The following is a 25,839-nucleotide window of genomic DNA, read 5'->3' on the forward strand; positions in this document are numbered from 1 at the left end:
GATGGTACCTGTTGCCTTAGGAAGTACTTTTATACCCCTTTAATTGCATCTGTTCAGCTACCTATTTCTCTGATTGACTTCACCAAGGGTGGTTCAAGATGCTATAGCAGGGAGTTGGAAGTCAAGTGTCAGAAGTTCAACCAACACTTTTTCCCTAACCGCTGGGGGCTGTCTGCTCCTGTGCCTCTGGGGACCTGTTGTCTGAACCTGTTGTCTGTCTCTGGTTCCTGTGGGCCTCTGGCTCCTGCCCACCTTAAGATGCTATTGAACCAGGGAGGCAAATTCCAGTATGTCTGGGGTACCTTGGGTGGGGACAGCTTGGAGCTAGAGAAATCAGCCCAGGCTACTGCTTCTTTCTGGTGAGACAGTCTAGAGGGAAGTGAGGAGTGGACTTGGGTTGCTATATGTACTTCCTGTTAGAGTCAGGGACTCTCCAAAGCTGAGAAGTTCCTTAGAGCTCATGAATCCAATGACCTCACTTTATTAATGGGGAAAATGAGGCCCAGAGTAGGAAAGAAAAGAAACTTCTCCAGATGTGAGTTAAGATGTGAAAGTCCCTCCTTCCTTACCTTGTACAGGTATTTTGAAAGGCAACTGGGGGTCAGGCATGATGGCTCATGCCTATAAATCAGGAGAATTGCTTGAGGTCAGGAGTTTGAGACCAGCCTGAGCAAGAGTGAGACATCTCTACAGAAAATTTTTTAAAACTTAGCCGGGTGTGGTGGCACACACCTGTAGTCCCAGCTACTCGGGAGGCTGAGGCAGGAGGATAGCTCAAGCCAAGGAGTTTAAGGATGCAGTGAGCTATGATAATGACACCACTGCACTCCAGCCCAGGCAACAGAGCAAGAACCTGTCTCTAAATAAATAAATAGGCCACATAAAAGGAACCTAGCACTCTGGGAGGCCAAGGTGGGCAGATGGTTTGAGCTCAGGAGTTCAAGACCAGCCTGAGCAAGAGTGAGATCTCGTCTCTACTAAAAACAGAAAGAAATTAGCTGGACAACTAAAAATATACAGAAAAAAAAAATTAGCCAGACATGGTGGCACATGCCTGTAGTCCCAGCTACTTGGGAGGCTGAAGCAGGAAGATCGCTTCAGCCCAGGAGTTTGAGGTTGCTGTGAGTTTGGTTAACCCCACAGCACTCTAGCCCAGGCAACAGGGCAAGACTCTGTCTCAAAAAAATAAAATAAAATAAAATAAAATAAAATAAAATAAGGCCAGGCTCGGTGGCTCACACCTGTAATCCTAGCACTCTGGGAAGCCTAGGAGGGAGGATCGCTCAAGGTCAGGAGCTCTAGACCAGCCTGAGCAAGAATGAGACCCAGTCTCTACTAAAAATAGAAAAAGAAATTAATTGGCCAACTAAAAATACATAGAAAAAATTAGCTGGGCATTGTGGCCGATGCCTGAAGTCCCAACTACTCGGGAGGCTGAGGCAGGAGGATCGCTTGAGCCCAGGAGTTTGAGGTTGCTGTGAGCTTGGCTAACGCCAGGGCACTCTAGCCCAGGCAACAGAGCAAGACCCTGTCTAAAAAAAAAATTAAGTAATTAATTAAAAAATAAATAAAAAGGTAACGAATTCAAAGATGTTATTTTGAATGTCAACGCTGGAACAAACGCATAGATCCTTTCAAGATAGTGAAGAGGAGCCACTCAGAGATGTTCTGTGATTTTTTCCAAGATCACACAGCATTTTCACTCTGCAGAGCTGGTGCTGGAATGCAGGGCGCTGGACCCTCCCGTAGCCATGCGGTGCCTGCCGGCGCCTAGGTGCGTCTAGGTGAGGGATGTATGGATAGATAAATAAAATCCAAGAGACACTTGATGGCAGGTGAATAGTAGACAGACTGACGCTGCATTTGACAGGTGACTCACATGTTGATAGGCTAGATGATAAAAAGAAGATGGATTTTATGAACTGCCCGACAAACGAACAGAAACGCACACAGGAAGTTGCTTTAGAACCAAAGTATACCAATCGCAGGAACAGCTAACAGTCTTATTTTCTATTTAGTCAAATCATAAACACGCACGGGTGACCCACGCTTCCTGTTCAAGGTTTGAAAATAGCCGAAAACTGACGGAAAGAAACGAAGACACTCAGACTTCGAGAACCTCCTGGGGAAATGACCAGGGGCTCGGCGGGCCTCGGGTGTTGCCGGAAATGGCCGACGACCGCCCTCGGCTGCGCGGCGGGACGGGGGCGTTGCCGGCTCCGTACGCGGAGCGGCTTCGGGTGTTTCCGGAAACTGCCGAAAACCTTATTGAAGTGGGCGGGGGAGCCCTGTGGGCGTGGCTGGATGGCTCTGGGGTACTCGAAGTTGCTTCGTGGATTTCCGTAAACAGAACCGAAGCTTCGTCTTCGGAATCGAGGAGGCGCGCGCGTCCCCGGGGGTTACCTTCTTCGGCTATTTCCGGAATTCACCCGTAGTCGGTGGCCGGGAGGAGAAGGCGCGCCCCCCTCCCGTTTCTAGCCGCTTCGGATGTTTCCGGCTGCTGCCGGCGGAAAGAGCCGAGGGCCGGCGGTGGTGGCGGCCATGTTGGGAGCAGCAGGTCCGGCGGCGGCTGCCTGTGTGCCGGGCGCGGAGCAGTGCCGCTGAGGGCAGGGGAGGAGCGAGGCAGGCGGCCGGCTGCGGCGGCAGAAAGTAGGCGGAGCGGCGCGGCCCGGCCGAAAGGCGGCACAGCCCAGCCGGGGGTCGGGGGGGTGCGGTCCGGAGCCGCTCGGAGCCGGCGCGGCCTAGCCCGAGCGGCGCATCCCCGGGCTGGCGTGAGCGGCTGCCCGGCCTCCCCGCACCCCCGGCCGGGGCCCATGCGGCGGGTGCTCCTGCTGTGAGAAGCCCCGCCCGGCCGGGCTCCACGCCTTCCCTTCCCTCCCTTCCTCCAAGCTTCTCGGTTCCCTCCCCTGAGATACCGGCGCCATGTCCAGCGCCCGGACCCCCCTACCCACGCTGAACGAAAGGGACACGGAGCAGGTAAGGAGCCCCGAGGGCTCCCCGAATTCTCTGGCTGGGCCCCTGCACCTTGCGGAGTCTCCTCCCTCCTCCGCTCTCCTCGTGCCCCTGCTGCCATCCTGCAAGCCTCGGCTGCTCTGTCATCCGGCTTTCGGCTCCGGCCCCGCACATCCCCCTTCCTAGTCCTGACCTGGGACCCACCTTGTCCTGACTCCAAGCTGCACACACTTGTCTTTCTGCCAACCCCTTTCTCCCTTCACCGCCCTCCCATGCTCTTCCGTGTCACCTCCCCAGCTTCCCCTTCTCTTCCCTTTTTCTCTCAGGGGCCTTTCTGGTCTTTCTCCACCCACGCTTAAAGCAGCCACCCTCCCGCTCCTCGAACAGCAAGCACCGGCGATTTGCCACAGATCGTTGTCCACCTCTCCCTCCATCTCTCTCGCCTCGCTTCCCCTCCGCCCGGTTCTCCCAGTCCCTGGTTATCACCCTTAGGGTGCTTGCCCCGCAGTATGTTCTCAATCCCTGTCCCCTTTCAGTTCCCCAGCTTTTTCTGTCCTGCTTCTTCCTTTTCCAAATTGTACTCTCCCTCTTGCTTGCAACCCACCAGCTCCACCCTCATCACCTTTGCAAATCGTTCGCCTACTCTTTGCTCATCACTTTCCCTTTCTTTTCTCCAGGAGCTCCCTGGTTCCTGGCGCTGGCATTTGTCGCTTCCGTGTTTCCCATACAGCTGTCATGCGCACAGTTTTCCCACAGGTTGCCTTTGGGGTTTCAGTCATCACTCCCTTCAGAGTCTTTGGGTCCGTCTTGTTCTCTTCCCCCTGGTGTTTGGCTTTTAAGTTCCTGGGCCTCCCGTTTGTCGCTATGCTGTTCTACCAGCCTGCTCCCTGGGCTCTTCCTCCCAGTGAAAAGACACTCAGCGCCCACTGTATTAACACAACCTGTTGCTCAGTCCTTTCCCGGGTCTCACTGCATCACGGTTTTTGCCTTTCTGTCTTCTTACACTGCAACACAAACCATGATGCCTTTTCTCTCTCTCCACTCTCACATCTGTCATTTCTCACAGTATCTTCCCCCTTGCTTGTTGCCTTCCTGTTTCTCCACCCTCTCCCCATCTTCCTTACCATGCTGCTTAATCAGTGTTGCCTTTCATCTCCCTATTAGTCTCCTGCCTTCTTCACATCGTTGTGCTTATCCCTGCCATATGCTCCTGTCTCTTCCCTTCCTATTGGCTAGTCTTTGTAATTCCCGGGAAGTCTAGGCCTTTTGCATTCAAGTTTCTTGAGCTACACCTCAACCTCAGACCCTACCTGCTCCCTGTCATCCTGGCAATCAGTGCTTTCAGTTTGTCACCCAAGCCTTAGCTTTTTCTGTGTCATCTCACCTCTAAGCTGAGAGGCGTCCACTTTCCACTCCTCCCCTTTCTTTCACCATCTCCAGTGTCCCCTGCTGACTGCTCTGTGGAGAGTCCCCAGCCTGTCATATCTTTCTTGGTGGAGAACTTTACTAGGCCAAAAAAATTGGACTTGAAAAAAGGAGCTTTTCTGCCCTGGGGCTGCTGTCCTTTTGCATTCTTTTCCCTCATTACATCCTTTGTTTCCCTCTAGTTCTCTTCTTTCTTTGTAGCTCTAGCCCTGTTATATTCTCTTGCATGTTAACATCCTTCTCCGAAAAATTTTACCTCCTCCTTTCATTTACTGCATTTTTCTATTTTGTTACCTCCCCCCTACCCCTTAGCACCCGGGCAGTTAAGAACCCATTAGGAGTTCTGGACAGAGGTTTTTTCTGCTGGGTTGACCCTTTTATTACTGATGGATTGTTTGCGTCTGGGGGTGAAATGGGGGTTGCAAGGGAGGGATGGTTGATCTCCATTTCATCATTGGATTTGGCAGCTGGTTCTGCATGGGACAGAGGTCTTTGGAGACAGAGGAGCATGGTTGTGTCTCACAGTCTTTCTCTCCCTCGCTTGCCAGCTGTTTCTCTCTCCTTCCTGGGAACCACTTTCTGTAGCCCTTCTTGAGATTGTTTATTCCATCCCTTTTCCTCTCACAACCTTTGTTTTAGTAGGTAAACCCTGCTGAACCAGAGAACTTTCCCAGACTGTTGATTATGAGCTGCTAGGAGGAGGCCAAGTGACTGACTGGCATCCTCAGGCATTTGGGGAGTGGCGATGGAGTGCCTTCTCTCTCAGTGAGGCCTGGGTGGGGGGGCATTGTGTTCAGCCAAGTAGAGTAACAGACTGCCTCAATGTGGTTTCTTTGTACTGTTTACTAAATGTAAGTATATTATTACCATGGTCTTTTTCTTGTGATTTGTGCATTTATTTCCTTTCTTCCTTACATGCCTGGCGTACTGCTGAGCGTATAGTAGGGACATCCACTGATTTCATGGCACCAGTCATTAGTGACCATTGTGGAATGTAAGCTACTATTTGATAACTTTGTCCAGAGCAGTAGTTGCATACATTGTCATCCTGTTCCCGTTATGATTACTCAGCTTGTTTCTACTCTTTATGGACTTAGGTTCCCCTGAGCCACTTCATATCTTCTACTGTTGTTCTCAGGGTAGCCAGTCACATTATCAACCTATATTAAGTCTCATTCCAGTAAAAGCAGGGATTTAAAAAAAACCCTGGATGCACCTATTCCAAGTAGGTGCCTATGTTCTTTAAAACAAGAAAAAAGACAAGCAGCAGCTCCTCTGGTCACAAGGCCAGGATGTCAGAAGGATTGGCCTCCTTTGGAATAGATCATGCCACCAAGTGAAAGTAAGAAATCTCTTCTTGGTCCTGCTGGGATTTCAGCTAAAGTAGTTGTGAAAGCTCAATCATTGCAATAGTCTTAATGTTCTGAAATGAAAATCAAGGGATTTGGTTGGGCTTATTCCCTCCACCCAAGGGTCCTGTGTCACCTTATTTAGATTTCAATTATTTAAACTGGTTTCACCAGAAAGTAAGTAAACAAACACTGCTGGTTTTCTGCAGTCTCCTTTCTTGCTCTTCTTCTCACTCCTTCTTTAAAAATGTGGCTGATGAGAAGCTGTTTCCAGGAGCTCTTTGATCACATCTGAAACACGTAGACATACAGACAGAAAATGTTAAAGCATAAAAATAAACCTTGTGTTGCAGGGAGATTGGCTGTTTGCTGTCGACTCTGCTTCTAACAGTGAAAGTAGGAGATAAAAAAAGTTAGGCCCTGTCTTTAAGGTATTTTTTGCAACACCTGATTCCAGATGTGCTTTTTCCCAGCCATAGACTTCTTCCTTTTGCAGAAGGAGGGTTCTGACCTGGGGCTGATAGTTTTGGGGATTCGCAGTCTGTGAGCTGAGCTTTCTGTTTGCTTCTTTTCCAAATGGCTCTGCTGGCCTGGAGGTTTGGCAGTCGTGAAAGCAATCAGCAAGATGACTGTTTGTCTTCCAGCCAGCAGCAGCAGTAACAAGCAAGTGTGGAGAAGGGTCCAACTTCCAGAGTTCACCTGCTAGAGCTTTCTGTAACACTGGGGGAGGGGCTACATGGCTTGGGACCTGTGTACGTCTGGGCCTCAGAAACTAAGAGAGAGGGCTCCTGAGAGAGAATAGAAGCCTTTCACTATCTCCCTCCACCCTTGCTGCTGCAGTAGTCAAGGGAGGGGCTGCTCTGTTAGTCTTCTAGGGAGTGAGTGGCATTGTTTATTCTCTCAGTTCTAGGAAGAGGAATTTGGAAGTCTTGATGAAAAGAACAAATTCAAGTTATAGGATCCTATAAAGAACAACTGTGCCACTCGAAACACATACTCATTGAATCCCAGTGTTGACTCTGGCTAAATGTTTTTTTGCTTTTGATGTCCTCCAGGTAGATTGGCTTGGTTAGCTGGCATGTCACTCCACAATTCTCTGAGCTGTGCAGCACTGTGCCCTGGGTCCTAAGTCTGACTCTGTCCTTTGATTCTGGCCAGTGGCTCCTTGGTGGTGCTGCCTCTGGTCAGAAGTCTCACTTTCTGCTTGGCTCTAGTGATCAGGAATGAGATGTTGTTAGAGCAAGGGCTTTAGGAGTCCCTGGAATTCATAGAGTTGCCATATCATAGCCTTTGAACCTGGTAAAAGTAACTGTGTGTAGTAAATTACAATAATTTCTCTCCAATTTGTGAACTTCAGAAAGTAGCTAAACAGATGGATAAAAGGCAGTCATTGAAACTTGGCCTGCTTCAGATTAAAATCAAGTTTCCACAGGGATAACTGAATCTTTCAGACTGTGACCAAAGATTGGGCCAAAGATTTTTTCAGCATAAATGTCTTAAGCAGAGTTGATGCCCATGAATTAGGAAAAGATGGAGAATTTGTTTGCCTGAGAGGTTTACATGGTTAGATCTCTTATGAGTCAGACTAGATTGTTTCCCCTTTGGACAAAACAACCCAATTCTCAGTGGGTATTTGACCAGGACTAACCCAGGCCTTCATGAACTCTTTCCCATTGAGCACTTAGCCACCTGGCTGGCATTTCTTTTCTCCCAGGAGCTTCCATGACGTTCCTACATATGTATTATGTTGACTTGAATGAATATTTTATGTCTAGAGTGCAGCCAAGCCTCAGACTTTGTGGCCCATTATCGACAAGTGGGGTGGGGGCTGGGTGCCACCTTTGGCCCCATGATAGCATCTCTGCTAAATGGACTCCCCCAGCAGCACTTTGAAGCCCATTAGTGGATTAGGTTGAAGTAACCCCAGCAGATTGAAAGGGTGAGAAGGTGGTCATCTTCCTTTCCTGAGTCTGCCTGATGAGGCTTTCCTGTAGTGACCAGCACCATCCCGATTCCCTCTGCTTGGTTATGCTGTAGACTGGGGCTGTGAGGCCTCTGCTTTGACAGGAAGTGTGGAAAGGATTGGATTCTCTTTTAGTTATGGTGGTGCAGCCAGGTTTACCACTTTCCAATCAAAGCAAAAATTGAGAGGGATGTAGAAAGGGTGGGTGGAGTTTAAATCTGGCTCTTCCTTCAGTGGAAGTTCAGCAAAATGACAAGCCCTATAGATGGCGAGTTTCCTTCTCTTGATGGGAGATTCCAGTATTTGTATGTTTTGCACTTGAAGCTTAAGTTCTCCAGGCTGTCTCCCAGCCTTCCTCAAACGTGAGTGAGTCAGTGAAGTGTTATCTGTGCATTTTTCACCTTCTGTCTCAGAAAAGGGAAGAATAAGCCTTTACAAATCCTGTGAGGAAGAAAGTCACCCTGTCTTACTGCTGGTATGGGAAGAGGCAGGTTAACTCTCCAAGCAGAATGGTACTGCCCCACCACAGCCCTTTTGGTGTAGGCCACTGAAGATCATTGCTAATCATTTAGACTGAGGTGGTATAGCTGGTTCTGAAACACCAAGACAGAATCTGGCCTCTTGGTTTCCAGTTATCTCAGAGGAGGCATGCCATTTCCTCCTCTTGCCCTCTAGACCAGCTCCTCCTTTTGGGGGTATAAATAGGCTAGGTCATTTTATCTGCATATCTGTTTTTGTCTAGAATGCTGAAGTTTCTTGGTCCCTGTGAGGAGTTCTTTCCACAGATGTCTGTCTTTGGGTTGGTACTCATTTCCACCTACTTCCAGTCATTCCTTACATTTCTCATTAGAAAATGGAAAAAAGGGCAAAAATAAATGTATTTCCTCTTGTATGCCAAATCATTAATTTTAGGCGTATAAGGCTGTATGATCACACATGATTTGATAGGAGAGAGGATGAGATGGACACTAATGTTGGTGGCAAGGTGATCCCCAGGGATAGTTGGTGCTGGGGAGAAAGAGGAGGGGGGTGTGTTCAATTACTGGCTCCAAGCCACCTTTTTGGCCTTTTTCTTTTTAACATAAGGAAGGCGGAGCAGACCAGGGGCTTCTCTGTAGAACCAGTCAAGCTGGTTTTGAGCAGCCTCGGCCTATTTTCCCGTGTGCTCTTTGGGAAGTTGGCAATTCAAAGGTCTGCCTCCTCTGGGTCTGTGCTCCTTCAGGCGTAAGTTTTGGAAGCCGGCTGTAAACAACCCCCTCCTCCTCCCCAAACACTGAATGGATCTCTGCGCTGGGCCTGCACTCTAGGGAGGAGACTTTCTCTACACCCTATGCTGAACTTCAAGGCAACTTTGTTTTATGCACCTTTCACTGAAGCTCTAAGACACAGCTGCTTTTCTTGAGCCCCCTTTCAAATTCACTGCTTGGCAAAAGGCCCCCAGCTTGGCCAGGAGGAAGGGACTGGGTCTGCTGTTGGCTCCCGATTTGTGGATCTGGAAGGGAATTGGGACTCCTGACTGCTGTGATCTGACTGCTAAATTCAGTGAGACCCCAGACCTTTTGGGTCTGTGCAGTAGAACTGTCTGTCCAGGCCTGCTGGGAAAGAAAAGAGAGAAAGAATAGTTTTTGATCTTTGGCAGCTTACAGGTACATGAGGCATGGGAAACAACCTGTGGGAAAGGTAGGAGCTATCAGGCACCACATGTGCTGGCACTTCCACAAACAGCAATGGGGAGTTTTTCTCAGGGAGTAAGACCCAGCCAGATTCTGAGACTCATGTGACCATCAGTGTGGCTAATGGAGCAGGATTGTTTTCCAGTCTCCCCACTAAGCAGAAAATTCCCAAATATGAAAGTTTGGTAAGTAGTGAGTGAAACTACTGCAGACAGAGCTCCAGCCTGTGTCCTTGCCCTTGGGTGCTGGCTGCACCTGTTGCTGCTACAGTGCCCTACTCATTGCTTCTCCTGAGCACCATTTTGCTCTGGGGATTGTTTTGGTTACTGATATCCCATATGTAGGGTGGTTCCCTTTTCCCTCCACCTCCTTTAGTCCTTAGTTTACCCCATCACTTCCCTCCTCCCCTCCACAGATGGCTGTCATTCAGCTGTCTTTGCATAGTGGTGGAGGCACTTGTGGCTTGTTGCTTTGTCTTTTTGACCATGGGAGTTTGAATTACTGGGTCTCCAGTCACAGGAAATGGGGCCCTTAGGCCACCTTGGTCTAGCATAGCATACTGATTGAGTTGGCTTTTGGCAGAGGCGAGAGGAGAGTCCAGCATTTTTTGACTTCCAATAAGTAGTTCTATGGTTGACTGCCACACTAGAAAAATATTTTTTTTCCTTTTGTGGCCATAGTGTTTTATTATGATAATAGAATAAAAACTTCAAAAACAAAAGTTTCTAATTTAATGAAAAATTTGTTATTTTTTTCTGTGTTTTTTTCAATAAAGACATAATATAAAAACTTGAAAATTAGTAATGTAAAAAGTAATGTGAAAACTTGAAAAATAGTTTATAAGGGTAAACTGTTTCTTGACTTGTCAGGCTTAAGTGTAATTTAAATGTAAGTGTAAATAGAAAAATGAAAGATAAAGAGACATGTGAGTTATATATGCAGTATGAGGCCCCAGGCTCAAAACTAGCTTGAGGTAAATACAACTCAAGCATTTTATGTGGTAAGAGCAGGTTTTGCAGCCTGATTCGCTAGATTAGACTCCTGGGTCAGCCTCTACTATGGTCCTAGCTTCCTCAATCCCTCTGTTCCTGTTTGCTCATCTGTACAGTGGGGGTAAAAGTAGTACCTGTTTTACAGGTATAGTTGTAGTAAGTGTTAAAAGAGTTAATATAAAGAATCGAGAATTAAATTAAGAATATAAAGTTCTTAGACTAGCACCTGACACAGCAGAATATTCATTGTCATTATTGTTCCAGTTGAACAACTTAGTGAATTTTCTCTGAGCACCACACAGCTCTAGGTCAGTATGAGGGATGCATGTTGGAATTTCTATGGAATCAGTTGAAAGAATCTTGTTCTCCCTGCCTCTTCTAGCTATTGGGTTCCATACTTGTTTTTTCTAACATATCTTTTTAAAATTTTTGTTTATTTTTATTAGTTTGCTCTTTCACGAATCAACTGAGAGAAAATAGAATATTGTTGAAGAGGTTCATGTACTTTTGACAATTTTTTAAAAAGTTGATTTCTTGGCCGGGCGCGGCGGCTCACGCCTGTAATCCTAGCTCTCTGGGAGGCCGAGGCGGGCGGATTGCTCAAGGTCAGGAGTTCAGAACCAGCCTGAGCAAGAGCGAGACCCCGTCTCTACTATAAATGGAAAGAAATTAATTGGCCAACTGATATATATATACAAAAAATTAGCCGGGCATGGTGGCGCATGCCTGTAGTCCCAGCTACTCGGGAGGCTGAAGCAGAAGGATCGCTCGAGCCCAGGAGTTTGAGGTTGCTGTGAGCTAGGCTGACGCCATGGCACTCACTCTAGCCTGGACAACAAGGCGAGACTCTGTCTCAAAAAAAAAAAAAAAAAAAAAAAAGTTGATTTCTTTATAAGGCATCAATATTAGTTGGTTTTATTGATTAGAGGGGGAAAAAATACCAAAAAAAAAAAAAAAAAACCATGGACTGCCTGCGTATATTTCTCTGTTGTAAATGGTGGTGGTGCTGGATGTGCATCCTCATCACTGGCTGGAAGGCCAAATCCAGAGTCACTAGAGCTTGGGGTTTTTGAGAGTTGGGGTCTCGGTATAGAGGGAAAGCAGTAGGGTTCTTCTGTTACGGAGTCCCACCAAGTGCAGGGATTTCTTTCATCATGTTTCTTTCTTTAAAAAGTGCAGTGTTGACCCTGTGGTCCCAGGAGAAAGCGCCCTTTTGCTCTTAAAGACCATGTGGGATTTTAGCAGCATGATTGTAGGTTCCTTTTTCTCTAGCAGAGACCTGAAGGGATGCAGCCATTTCTGAGCTGTGCCTGTGAATTTGTGGACTTTGAATCTTGGGCTCAGATGTTGAACTCTGTTGGTTCCTTGTTTGTCTTCCTTGCAGTTTCTGGAGCCTGAACACCTTGTCAGAGCAAGTAAATTGCTTCATGTTGCAACTGTAGCTGGGGGGCGGTAACAGTGTCTCCTCAGAACTCATCCGGAACTATTTCTTTCACCCCATTTTCCTCTTTCTTTTGACCCCTCTGCTGCCTTGTCTCACTTCCTTTTTTTCTTTGCACTCCCTTCACTATCATGTCCATGTTCCCGTTTGTCTCGGGTTTTCATCTACTTGTTCCACTCTCCCTTTCCTGTTTCTGTGTCTCTTTTGTGGCATGGCTCTGGAGAGAAATTTTCATAGTCTGAGACCTTCATGTATAGAATCCCAGACCACCCAGTAGTTTCTTTCTCCCATTCCTCTGATTTCTGTAAAGTTAAGGATTAGAAAACAAATTATTTTGATGTCTCTGGAGCCACCTTCCTCAGTAAAGCCAGGCTTGGATACCTGACAGCTTATTAGGGACTGCATCCTGGTTTCTGTGGTGACAGACTCTAAGCTAGTTCTGGGCTGTTTCTCTGACTTATGAGGAAGGCTGTGTAAGTCTAGACCCTGTCTTGGGAGAGATCTGGGGAGGCACTTGTTAATTTTGGACAGTGCGGTATTGAATTTGGTTCTAAATGTGGTCTGGGGACCCAGTGGGTTGTGCAGACTCTTTGAGGTGATGCATAAAGTCACAATTATTTTCCTTGTGACATTAACACAGTGTTTACCTGTTTCACTCTCATTCCTTCACCAGTATGTATACACAGTTGCATTTCCAAAGGCTAAATGATGTGTGGTGACATCATCACTTTCTGGCTAATGAAATGTGTAATTCTGTATTATTGTTTTTCCTATAATTTTTTTTTTTGAGACAGAGTCTCACTCTGTTGCCTGGGCTAGAGTGCCGTGGCATCAGCCTAGCTCACAGCAACCTCAAACTCCTGGGCTCAAGCAATCCTTCTGCCTCAGCCTCCCGAGAAGCTGGGACTACAGTCATGCGCCACCATGCCCGGCTAATTTTTTTCTATATATTTTTAGTTGGCCAATTAATTTCTTTCTATTTTTAGTAGAGATGGGGTCTCGCTCTTCCTCAGGCTGGTCTCCAACTCCTGACCTTGAGTGATCCTCCAGCCTCTGCCTCCCAGAGTGCTAGGATTACAGGCGTGAGCCACTGTGCCCGGCCCCTAGAATTATTAAGGTAGTACTTTAAGGTAAAAATATAGAAGTTTTCAATGATGAGCTCAGTCTGTTCCCAGTACTGCTACTGTGCTCTTACTAGCTATCTTTGGTTATAACTGCTATAATTTTTCTGTTAACCTCATTATTGCCCAATAAGTCATTATTTTGAAATATCAGCATTTTCCTGGTACCTTTGAGGAAACATAGCAAGAAGTAAGTACAACTTGTAAAATATACTTGTAAAAAACTTTTGGGAAAAATTCTAATTTTTAAAATGTTATTTACAACTTATTTTAGCACTTAATTTTATTTTACTCTAAAATAGAAAAAAATTTATTATATTTCTCTTATATTTAAGGATAGATTATTGGCTTAAAAAAGGGAGATTATTAGAAGACTTGCTTTTTCACTCATAACTGCAATTTCTATGTTTAAAGATAGTGAATAGGATACATCAACAAGTGCACTCTATGCCAAAGAAAGTGGGCATAAATGCAAATAAACATTGAAAAAAAGAAAATAAACAAAATTATAATGAAAGCTATCTTTTCAGCTTTATAGGTGTTCATAATGTACATTATTGTGTCTTATGCAACAGAGCATTTTCATATAGTATTATGGTACCTCTTAAGTTGTGGCATTCTTTCAAGATCCAGTCATTCAGAGTTTAAAGCAAAAGGAATTGAATATTTTAAGTGTATGTACTATGAGCTCTTTAAAAGCCAAAATTTGTTCCAGCTTTATCAAACTAGAACTAAAAAATTTATTGAAGCTTTGTACAGGGTAAGTTACCACATTGCTTTGGCTGGAGAAGCCCACACAATAGCCAAGAGACACTAAAGTGTTGAACAGCTGACATTCCTGAATGCCCACTGGATGAAAAGTCAGGGCAATGCCACTTCAAATGTTACCGGGACTCACTGAATTAAATATTTAGCTGCATACATGAAGACCAAGTTGATATCTTGTTTACAGAATTTTACTTTCACCTTACAAATGAGCAGATCTATAGATGTGGCTCTGCTTGCTGTATCAGCACCAACTCTCTTCAAAGAATAATTTCTGGTTTTTTTTTTTTTTTTTTTTTTGAGACAGAGTCTCACTCTGTTACCTGGGCTAAAGTGCTGTGGCATCAGCCTAGCTCACAGCAACCTCAAACTCCTGGGCTCAAGCAATCCTCCTGCCTCAGCCTCCCGAGAAACTGGGACTACAGGCACGTGCCACTGTGCCCGGCCAATTTTTTCTATATATTTTTAGTTGGCCAATTAATTTCTTTCTATTTTTAGTAGAGACAGGGTCTCACTCTTGCTCAGGCTGGTCCCAAACTCTTGAGCTCAAATGATCCTCCTGCCTCGGCCTCCCAGAGCGCTAGGATTACAGGTGTGAGCCACCACACCTGGCCCAAAGAATAATTTCTTTTATGTGGATGCTCAGCAACAGACACAAGTGATGATAAATATTCAAAGGGTTGAATAACTTTTTGAATCTCATGGTTTATCCTGGAACAACTTCATTTCCATTTGCGCTGTGGGTGCGTGCAGAAGCAATGGCAGAGAAAACTGCTGGCACCATAACATGGACAAAGGTAGTGACACCAGATTCTACCAGTGGTCGTTGTTGAGGTTTTCTTTGGGGGCAAAAAAAAAAGTTGGGGGGGGTTGTAAAAAGGAAAAAAAAAAGCCATTTTCACTTAAGAATGTGCTGGATGTAAGACTAAAAATTATTAATTTTTATTAATTCTCAACCCTCTAGTAAAGGTCTCTTTACTATTCCAAGTGATGAAATGCAAAGTATCCATGAAGCATTGCTGCTGTGTGCCAATAGTGTGATGGTGGTCTTAAGGAAAGCACGTGTGTGATGGAGCTACCAGTTGCAGGGGTCACCATTTTTGTTTGAAAGAACAACTGATGGACAAACTATAGTTGTTCATGCTTGAGTATTTAGTGGTCATTTTCTTGAATATGAACAAAGTGTGCCTGTCACAGATGATAAAATCCAAGTTTTCAAGCAAAAGTTAGAATTTTGGAAAACTTGTATGTGTTAAAGACTTTTCCAGTAAGCTTGGTGGTAAAATTAATGAATGTGAATTTTTTTTTTTTTTTTTTTTTTGAGACAGAGTTTCGCTTTGTTGCCCAGGCTAGAGTGCCATGCCGTCAGCCTAGCTCACAGCAACCTCAAACTCCTGGGCTCAAGCAATCCTTCTGCCTCAGCCTCCCTAGTAGCTGGGACCATAGGCATGTGCCACCATGCCCGACTAATTTTTTTTTCTATATATATTAGTTGGCCAATTAATTTCTTTCTATTTACAGTAGAGACAGGGTCTCGCTCTTGCTCAGGCTGGTTTCGAACTCCTGACCTCGAGCAATCCGCCCACTTTGGCCTCCCAGAGTGCTAGGATTACAGGCATGAGCCACCGCACCTGGCCATGAATGTGAATTCTTTTTCCAATGAAGTAGTGTTTTAAAGCAAAGATGTGAATTTTTAATATTGGGCAAAATGTTGGTATTTGGAAATTCTGCATAATTCAGTGAAGATGTATTTTCCAGATTGCCACTGGGTAAAAGAGCCATTCAAAGTCAAGATGCCCGTCAGACAACTGACTTGTTTGGAAAAAAAAAAAAAAAAAGTCAAGATGCCCAATGGATTTTAATGTAAAAGTATACAAAAGGTTCATTGACAAAATTTCAGAATCCATATTGCAGCTTTCCTTTAAAAACTACCACTTGTTGAGTTTAGATCTAGTATCAAAGAAGAAGATCCTCAGTATCTGAAAGGCTATTGAACTCCATTTTCCAACTATATGTCTGTGTAAAGTGAGATTTCCTTCATATACTTCAACCAAAATAACATATCAGAACACATTGAACATAGAAGCAGATGAGAAGTCAGCTATCTTCCATTAAGCCAGACATTAAATAGATGTACAAGAACATTAAATAATACAACTCTTGTCTTGAAATTTTATTTTGTTTTGGAAAATACTGTTTTTCATTAAAAAATAGGTCATTTATATAAACATGTCATGGATTTATTGTTATTTTGAATGAATTAATATTTTAAAAATTATCAGTTTTGATTTTTTTTTTTTCAACATTTTCGGCACCAGGGAAGTTTTGATTTTTAATAAGGGAGGTATGGATAGCTGTAACCCACTTAAACAAAAGATCTTTGCAGTCCTCAATAATTTTTAAGCATGTAAACAGTTCTTGAGGCCAGGCTCGGTGGCTCAGGCTTGTAATGCTAGTACTCTGGTAGGCTGAGGCAGGAGGATTCCTTGAGGTCAGGAGTTCAAGACCAGCCTGAGCAAGAGCAAGACCCTGTTTCTACCAAAAATAGAAAAATTAGCTGGGCTTGATGGTGCGTGCCTGTTTGAGGTTGCCGTGAACTAGGCTGACTCCACAGCACTCTAGACCAGGCTACAGAGACTCTGTCTCAACAACAACACTAAAAGGTTATTGAGACCAAAGGTGATAAAACTACTATTGTAGACAAAACTGGGTTGATTGTCTCTAGTCTTGATTGTTTGGTTACTTGCTGTGACTTCATAAGCAGCCCTTGTTTTGCAGTTCCCAGCCCCTAAATAATCTCTGCCCAGGCCTCAAGAGGCACTCAATTCTTTGGTTTGCAGTCTTTCTGGCTCTGGAAATTCGTTCTCTGTGAGATGAAGGATTTTGACCAAAGTTAGATGATTTCTTTCTTATGATACACATGGCATTGGCCCTGTGGAATTTGTTTTTTTAAGACAGAGTCTTGCTTTGTTGCCCAGGCTAGAGTGAGTGCGGTGGCATCAGCCTAGCTCACAGCAACCTCAAACTCCTGGGCTCAAGCAATCCTGCTGCTTCAGCCTCCTGAGTAGCTGGGACTACAGGCATGCACCACCATGCCCGGCTAGTTTTTTCTATATATATTAGTTGGCCAATTAATTTCTTTCTATTTATAGTAGAGACGGGGTCTTGCTCTTGCTCAGGCTGGTTTCGAACTCCTGACCTCGAGCAATCCGCCCGCCTCGGCCTCCCAGAGTGCTAGGATTACAGGCATGAGCCACCGTGCTCGGCCTGATTTTGTTGTTTTTTAAAAAAAAAATTTTAAAAAATTGTTTTAAAGTTCATTTATAAATCTTTTTCTCTCTTTTTTCTTTATCTCTTAAATCCTTCTTTTTTCTCCTTTTTTTTTTTTTTTTATTTGAGACAGAGTCTCACTCTGTTGCCCTGGCCAGAGTGCTGTGGCGTCAGCCTAGCTCGCAGCAACCTCAAACTCCTGGGTTCAGGCAATCCTCCTGCCTCAGCCTCCCGAGTAGCTGGGACTACAGGCACGAACCACCATGCCTGGCTAATTTTTTCTATATATTTTTAGTTGGCCAATTAATTTCTTTCTATTTTTAGTAGATACGGGGTCTCTCTCTTGTTCAGGCTGGTTTTGAACTCCTGACCTTGAGCGCTCCTCCGGCCTCAGCCTCCCAGAGTGCTAGGGTTACAGGCATGAGCCACCATGCCCGGCCTAGTTGGTTGATTTCTTGATAACTTGATAAGAGAAACTTTCATTTTGCAATTGTCAGTCTGTATTTAGTCCTGGCTTAATGGTTAATTTTTTTTTTAATTTTGAGATAATATTAAACTTATAAGAGTTGTAAAAAATATTCTAAAAAGTTCCTGTACATTATTTATCCAGCTTCCCCTTTTGTTAAAGTTTTATATAACCATAGAACATGTATCAAAACTAAGAACTAATCTTGGTATATTATTAACCAAAGTACAGAACTTATTCAGATTTCATCAGTTTTTCCACTAATGTGCTTTTCCAGAACTTTTTCATCATCCCAGTAGAAACTGTACCAATTAAACAGTAACTTCCCATTCTCTTCTCCCCCTAACCCCTGGTAATCTCTAATTCTTCTCTTTGTATCTATGAATTTGCCTATTCTAAATATCTCATATAAGTGGAATTGTACAATATTTATCCTTCTGTGTCTGGCTCATTTCACATAGCTTGTTTTTAAGGTTCATATATGTTGCAGGTTTAATTACATTTTAAAGGTTGGTTAGTCTACATGGATTTTACTATGTGATATGAATATATAGTTGATTGTTGGAAAATATAGTTATTTTTTATTTAAAAAAGTAATGGGTTTAGTAATATTTTATGAGTTAATATTTTAACATTTTCTCAGATTTAGTTTTAATACAGAAAAACTAAACTACAGTATATCAGCAACTATAGCCCATATGAATAAAGTTATTTGTCATCATCAATGAGAGCTTCCAGACCAAGTATGAGAACCACTTTTGTAGACAAATATAGAGTTGATCATCTCTGTCCTTGATTGGTTGGTTACTTTCTATGACCTCATAGTGAGTTTCTGTTTTGCAATTCCCAGAGTCCTGGCTAGGCTTCAGGAAGGCACTTGCTGCTTTGGTTTGCAGTCGGCGTGGCTGAGGAAGATGGTTCTCAGTGACCCAAGGGACTTTGACCAAAGTTGGCATGTTTCCCCCTTTGAATACGTAGCATTGTTCTTTTCTTTTTTCTTTTTTTTTATTCCATTAAAAAGATCATTTGGCTTACTTGGATTTTATTATGACAGTAGGTATTTTTTTAAGCCTATATGTTGGCTATTGGTCAATTCCAAATTTGAAAATTGCAAAGTTTGCACAAGCTTCTATCCTTGAAGAACCTTGGTGTGCCTACAATAGCTGAAGGCTGGTAGGCTGCAGTTATTAAGGCCGAAACACTCCACTCTGTTCCCTGGGTGGCTGCAGAGCTGACATACTTTGTTTCTTTTTCTTGTGTCCTTTTAGTCTTTTTAGCCCTTGTTTCTTAGTGAAACATGCCTGCCAACTCCCAGTCTTATGTAGGTACACTTTATTTTTTCCTGTAAGAGGTAGGCATATCTGGTCGTTTAACAGGGTGTCTTCCCTTGATGAATCTTTAAGAGACAGGCAAAATTGTAGTAGATACATAGTTTCTAAATTACCCTATAATTCTCAACCTTGTTCTTTTGCATACACTCATCCTCCAATATCCGTAGCACCTTTAACTGTTTAAAAGCCTCTCTTAGTACCACAAATAGTAGACCTTGGACATCCCCTAGCAGTTGATTTGACCAGTTTTAAGCAAACCTCTTAAAATTCATGTCATTTGCTTAGAATCACATCTCAGTGGAATTATTTTTTTTAACAAAACTAATCAGGTGCTTAACGTGTATCAATTTGAGTCTACATGCACACTTACAGGGTTATAGCTGTACTTGCCATCACTCAACAAGTCCCATAATCCTCTGCTTTTTAACGCAAAACATATTTCTTTTCAGATTTATGTGTGGCTTTCTTTTCAATTCCAGAATTGAATTTTTTTTTTTTTTTTTTGAGACAGAGTCTCGCTTTGTTGTCCAGGCTAGAGTGAGTGCCGTGGCGTCTAGCTCACAGCAACCTCAAACTCCTGGGCTTGAGTGATCCTTCTGCCTCAGCCTCCCGAGTAGCTGGGACTACAGGCATGCACCACCATGCCCGGCTAATTTTTTATATATATATCAGTTGGCCAATTAATTTCTTTCTATTTATAGTAGAGACGGGGTCTCGCTCTTGCTCAGGCTGGTTTTGAACTCCTGACCTTGAGCAATCCGCCCGCCTCGGCCTCCCAAGAGCTAGGATTACAGGCGTGAGCCACAGCGCCCGGCCCAGAATTGAATTTGATGTGCTATTTTCTCTTCTTTGGCCACTGATCTGTATGGAAGATAAAGAATTTTGCTTTCAAAGGTTTGTTCATTCTTACAGCTGAGGCAACAACTCAGTAGCAGCACCTCCTGGATGGCCCTCTAAGTGCATCGCTCTGAGTCTTTGAGAAACTCAGTCTTAAAGAGAGTGGACTGAGGACGGACTCGAAAGGTAGACAGTGCCCCCATCCATTCCCCTCACATCACAGGGCTTGCCTCTGAGGCTGTGTAGCTTTAGCCATAGACGTAATCGACAGCATTTACTGAGCGCATACTCTTGTCCCAGGCACTTATTTAGCTGTTTTACATTCATTAACTCAGTTACTCTATGAGATGGTAGGTCTTATTTTTTTACAGGTGAGGAAACAGAGGCACAGCAATGTTGAATAACTTATTTAAGACTACAAACCCAGGTGACCTGGAGTGTGTCATTGTCAGAACTATCTTTTCTTGGCTGTGGAGTCCTTCAGCCCTGGTTCCAGCTATGTCCAGGCAGTAGAAGAGAGTTCCCTTAAGATTAGCTCCCAGTCAATGTGGGGCAAAAAAATGTCTCCCAGATTGGATTTAGAGTCGTATACGGCCTTCTCTGTGTCCCCAGTTGTTTCTTTCTATCCTCTATGGCAGCAGTCTCCAGCCTTTTTGGCACCAAGAATGGGTTTCATGGAAGACAACCTTTCCATGGACAGGTGGGGGGGTGGGGCTCAGGTGGTTGTTCTCTGCCTGGTTTCTAACAGGCCGAGAACCAGTAGTGGGAGGCCTAGGGGTTGGGGACCACAGCTCTATGGCCTCTTGTAAACATGGCAGAAGTGGTGTGGATTCAATGGGTACAGCTCTTTGGACATACCACCCTGCTATTGTGTGCTCCATATAAAATTTACGGGAAACTTTTTAAAGCCTTATTTCAGCCAGGCAGGGTGCCTCACGCTTGTAATCCTAGCGCTCTATGAGGCTGAGTTCAGGAGTTTGAGACCAGTCTGAGCAAGAGCTCAGCAAGAGCAAGACACCGTCTCAGCTAGATGTGGTGGTGTGTGTTTGTAGTCCCAGGTACTCAGGAGGCTGAGGCAGGAGGATTGCTTGAGTCCTGGTGTTTGAGGTTGCAGTGAGCTATGATCATGCCACTGCACTCTAGCTGGGGTGATAGCAAAACTCTGTCTCAAAACGAAAATAAACTCCTTAATTCTGGCTTCTTATTTATATCTTTTCCCATCTTCTGGAATTTCAAGAACCCCTTTAGAAAAACCGAAGCCCTGGCTGGGCGCGGTGGCTCAGGCCTGTAATCCTAGCTCTCAAGGAGGCCGAGGCAGGAGGATCGTTTGAGTTCACGAGTTCAAAACCAATCTGAGCAAGAGCGAGACTCCCGTCTCTACTATAAAATAGAAAGAAATTAATTGGCCAACTAATATATATAGAAAAAATTAGCCAGGCATGGTGGCGTATGACTGTAGTCCTAGCTACTCGGGAGGCTGAGGCAGAAGGATTGCTTGAGCCCAGGAGTTTGAGGTTGCTGTGAGCTAGGCTGACGCCATGGCACTCACTCTAGCCTGGGCACCAAAGTGAGACTCTGTCTCAAAAAAAAAAAAAAAAAAAAAAGAAAAAGAAAAACCGAAGCCCTCTGTCCAGTTCAGATTAGTAAAAAAATAAAAATAAAATAGAAGGAAAGAAAAAACAAAACAAAACTAAAAAACTCTTTGTAAGCAACTCCACCCCCAAAAAAGAAAAAGAGGCCCCATTTTTTTCTTTTAGGGTATAGGTAGAAAGGAAGGAAAATAATCTTTTGTGGGGATCTTAACTGTGTATACTTTGTCCTCATGAAATAAAATCAAGTTCTCTCTGTAAAACCCTCTGTGTTGCTTCCATATGCAGCCCCACAGAGCTACTTGCTCTTAGCCTTGACTGCCAAGAGCGCTGAGCACCGTAGCTGGTAGTGCCAGGCCTCTGTGTGCATTTGGGACTTGCCCGTTCAATCCAGGGAGCTGAACTCTGGCCATGCTGCTGTGTGTCTCTTTATCCCATTGCTTGTATAATGTGCCACTACTTCCTGTTTGCATTTGCTTGGTCTGTCCTTTGGTTCACATCTCTCCTGAAGCTGGTCCCCGTATATGCGTGTGGCTAGCCATGGGGACCAGACATGTAGATGTCCTACACATCTGCAGTTGTTTCTTTTTTGGAGTGGTAGTTGTCTGCCCTCTATGAAATTAAACTTGAGTATATGGTTTGATTTATTTGCTTGTCTAACCTTGGCAATGGTGCCTTTTATTTTAAGATGCCAGCATGGGGTGAGGGTAAAGGGGTGAGCTACTGCCCTTGATTCAGTCATCACTTAGCCACTGTGCCCCTCTTGGTTGCCCTAACAAAGAATAAGAGGGAGTTTTACTATAGGTTGTTTGTATTTGCATTCAGAGCTGATTCACTTCTTCATAATAACAGTTATGTGCCATTTCTAAATTACTTTCAAACCCAAGGTTCATATAAATTATTTTGAGAAGCACAGCTTGTTGGCTTTCTTATGAGTCTAGGTTCTCTCCCTCTCTGCACCTCATCTCCAACATATTTTTATCAAGAGAGGCAGCTGCTGTTCACACACAGGTGTTCTTTAGTGATGCGGGCCACAGCTTCCTTGGAGAGTGCATGGCAGTGTTTTCCTTGCTAATGAAAAGGCTGTCATAATGGGTTAGGTCCATAGGGGCTCTGCCCTTCTGTACTTGTATTCCCAGGGAGAGAACTCTCTACCTTAATTACAGGCATCATGCTGTCAGAGGTGTGGTTGCTAATTGATTAGATGACACTCCTTTGCATTGAGGTGGAACGTTGAGGTGGTTTGGTTTGGTTTGTTTTTTCAAATAAACAAACAGATTTGGGCCAAGTAAGTTGGTTTTGGAGAGATGAAGATCTGTATAGGGATTTTCCTTTATTAATCTCAGGTCTTTAGTGCCACTTCCATGTTCTAGTTTTCTAACTTGGTAGTAAGAGGTACTAAGTTGGCTTGTCTTGCTGTTTTGGTGCAGGTGGTGAATAATGTCTCTTCCTACCCTGCTGCCTCTCTTTCTGTTTGGTAGCACCAGATTCCTTTATTTGGTTTGGTTTTCATTCCCTCCTTCTGTCTTGGAATGGACTCTATTCTGAAATATATTTTTAAGACAGTGTTTAAAAGCAAACACCCTGCCTTTCTTGAAACCACAGAAACTGCTTGTGAAACAGCCGATAGGGCAGGCTGCCAAATCCAGACTGTTAAGACCTATCTCTTAATGACAAAATGTCATACACTGATGTTAAACCTTCATTATGATTGTGGTGTGAGGGCTTTTCTCAATAATAAATGTTTAGGTGCTGAATTCCCAGTTTCACATTCAAAATGCTTACACTATAAAATTCTTCATGGTAAATCATTCCAGAAGAGTCTCGTGTAGCTAATCCGCATGTACTGTGCAGGAAAAGATTTTACCCAGTTCCCATTCCCTCTCATCTATTTTTTTTTTTTTTTAATTTGAGGAAGAATTTTCTTTTGAGGTGATTTGTACCAAGACTCTCACCAGGTTTTCCCATTTTTTTTTTTTTTTGAGACGGAGTCTCACTTTGTTGCCCAGTCTAGAGTGAGTGCCGTGGCATCAGCCTAGCTCACAGCAACCTCAAACTCCTGGGCTCAGCGATCCTGCTGCCTCAGCATCCCGAGCAGCTGGGACTACAGGCATGCGCCACCATGCCCGGCTAACTTTTTGTATATATATATTTTAGTTGGTCAATTAATTTCTTTCTGTTTTTAGTAGAGACACGGTCTCGCTCAGGCTGGTTTCGAACTCCTAACTTCGAGCAATCCGCCTGCCTCAGCCTCCCAGAGTGCTAGAATTACAGGCGTGAGCCACCACACCCGGCTGGTTTCCCCATTTTTTAAGATAGGAGAACCACCTTCAGAATTGTGTCTTTCCCCCAATAAAAGACTGGAGCCTTAATCTTTATCCCCAGGCCTCGAGTTAACTGACTTATCTTTTTTCAGATGCCATATAATCTTCTGTTTGTTTAGGGAATTTTATTTCTTGCCAAGCACTATCAGGAATGAGTATTCATTCTTCCTTACTATCTTCTTGAAGAGTTCTGAAGCCTCTGGGAGCCCGATGTATAAGGGTACGCAGTTGAAAAACTGGTATTCATGTGAACTGAGATACAGCACCAGTTGAATGGGAATTAAGGAGACCAATCCGGCAACCAACAACTGGGAAATAAAGGAAAAATATATTAATGTAAACGTGCCTTCCTAGTCATAGTCAGCATTAGGATATGAGGGTTCTGGATGCAGAACTTCAGGAATCTCTTCCAAATCTTCCCCAACATAACCGTCTTTTCCTATTGCAAGGAGCTTTTCCCACCTTCATTTTCATTACTGAGAGTCCTGAACAACATTTTTGACTGTGTTTTTTAAGCTCTTCTCATATTATCTTTGCTTGTATATTAGGCCTGTCCCTAGTCTCTAGTGGGGGATAAAAAGGTGAGAAAGGCTGAATGATTGACTTCAGTGAGTGTCCCTGAGTTGGCTCCTCTTATCCCAGCACTGCATGACACTAACTGTGGTCACTTCTGTGGGCAGGTATCCCCATTCATGGACACCTCAGGGTTTAGATAGATCTTGGCAGCTGTAATTCATGGTTCTAGCTAGAAGTGACACCTGGGATCTCTGAAAAGTAACAAAAGCCACTAGTAAATTGGGGGGAACAGGCTGACCTTAACTTCAGTTCCTGGATTTGGCTCCACACTGGATTGTGCAATTTGTATCTCTCTTACTAGATTGTCACCTCCTTTGAAGGCTGGACTGTATTTTATCCTGTTTTGTATCCCTTCCTATTAGAGTGCTTTGCACATGGTCAGCTCTCGATGAATTATTTGTATAAAAAAAAAAAGTAAAAATTATAACATGGGTATTCTCCATTACAGCTACCTTAGGGAAGTGTGTCCATATTGATTTGTAAATTGGACATCTGTCTGTGTAGTTCTTTGGCCATATAAGTCACAAGTCTCTCTCTCTCTCTTTTTTTTTTTTTTTTTTGAGACAGAATCTCACTTTGTTGCCCAGGCTAGAGTGAGTGCCGTGGCATCAGCCTAGCTCACAGCAACCTCAATCTCCTGGGCTCAAGCGATCCTCCTGCCTCAGCCTCCTGAGTAGCTGGGACTACAGGCATGCGCCACCATGCCCAGTTAATTTTTTTTTTTTTTTTTTTTTTGAGACAGAGTCTCACTTTGTTGTCCAGGCTAGAGTGAGTGCCGTGGCGTCAGCCTAGCTCACAGCAACCTCAAACTCCTGGGCTTGAGTGATCCTTCTGCCTCAGCCTCCCGAGTAGCTGGGACTACAGGCATGCGCCACTATGCCCGGCTAATTTTTTATATATATATATATATATATATATATATATATATATATCAGTTGGCCAATTAATTTCTTTCTGTTTATAGTAGAGACGGGGTCTCGCTCTTGCTCAGGCTGGTTTTGAACTCCTGACCTTGAGCAATCCGCCCGCCTCGGCCTCCCAAGAGCTAGGATTACAGGCGTGAGCCACAGCGCCCGGCCTCCAGTTAATTTTTTGTATATACATTTTTAGTTGGCCAATAGATTTCTTTCTATTTTTAGTAGAGTGGGGTCTTGCTCAGGCTGGTTTCGAACTCCTGACCTCGAGCAATCCGCCTGCCTAATCCTCCCAGAGTGGTAAGATTACAGGCGTGAGCCACCATGCTGGGCTAAGTCACAAGTCTTAATCGGCATCTTAATTAGGTGCAATAATGACTCAAAAAAGAACTACTTTTTCAGACTGAAAAGATGAAGGTTTACACTAGCTGAAGCTAGAGGTTTACACTATTGCTAGATTGTGTTAAGAACTGAGAGAGGAAACCACAGGGAGAGAATGTGCTGCTGAGGACACTGGCTACCCCAAATAGGGACCAGAGCCAGAAAGCCAAGCCCTCGTGGGTTTGCTAAGTTTTATTGTCGACCCTTGTGCTCAGCACATCTGCCCTGTTGTTGCTTCTGGTTAAATCGGCCTTATCCTTCCCTCTTTTTTGATGGGTGAACAGAGGTACACTGAGTGTTGGGGATTTTGTCCGGAGTTGGAGAGATCATGTGTTCTGTGTCAGAAGGCTGGAGTTATTTATAGTGGGAGAAAAGCTTAGGAGCATGGCATAAGAAGAACTGATTTCACACCAACTCAGCTCCTGGCCATGGCAAGGACCCACATTTTTCTTTGAGCACCTCAGAGAAGA

The 25,839-nt window shown here is 44.2% G+C and overlaps 1 protein-coding gene across 12 annotated transcripts in view; it reads left to right on the plus strand.

Annotated features, from left to right (window-relative positions):
* Nucleotides 1-2,339: 2,339 nt before the first annotated feature.
* The window catches only part of MARK2 (microtubule affinity regulating kinase 2), a 60,583-nt gene continuing 37,083 nt past the window's right edge, over nucleotides 2,340-25,839 (plus strand). For 3 of the 12 annotated variants that reach the window (XM_012777866.3, XM_012777871.3, XM_020286413.2), the window contains exon 1: nucleotides 2,348-2,976. In XM_012777866.3, coding sequence (XP_012633320.1) covers nucleotides 2,923-2,976 — 54 coding nt within the window. In that variant the 5' untranslated portion in view covers nucleotides 2,348-2,922. Of the gene's footprint in view, nucleotides 2,977-25,839 lie in introns of all 12 variants that reach the window. The other 9 variants (XM_076001739.1, XM_020286414.2, XM_012777863.3 and 6 more) reach the window with 8 other exon arrangements.

Source organism: Microcebus murinus, chromosome 4, assembly GCF_040939455.1.
Source record: "Microcebus murinus isolate Inina chromosome 4, M.murinus_Inina_mat1.0, whole genome shotgun sequence".
NCBI lineage: Eukaryota > Metazoa > Chordata > Mammalia > Primates > Cheirogaleidae > Microcebus > Microcebus murinus.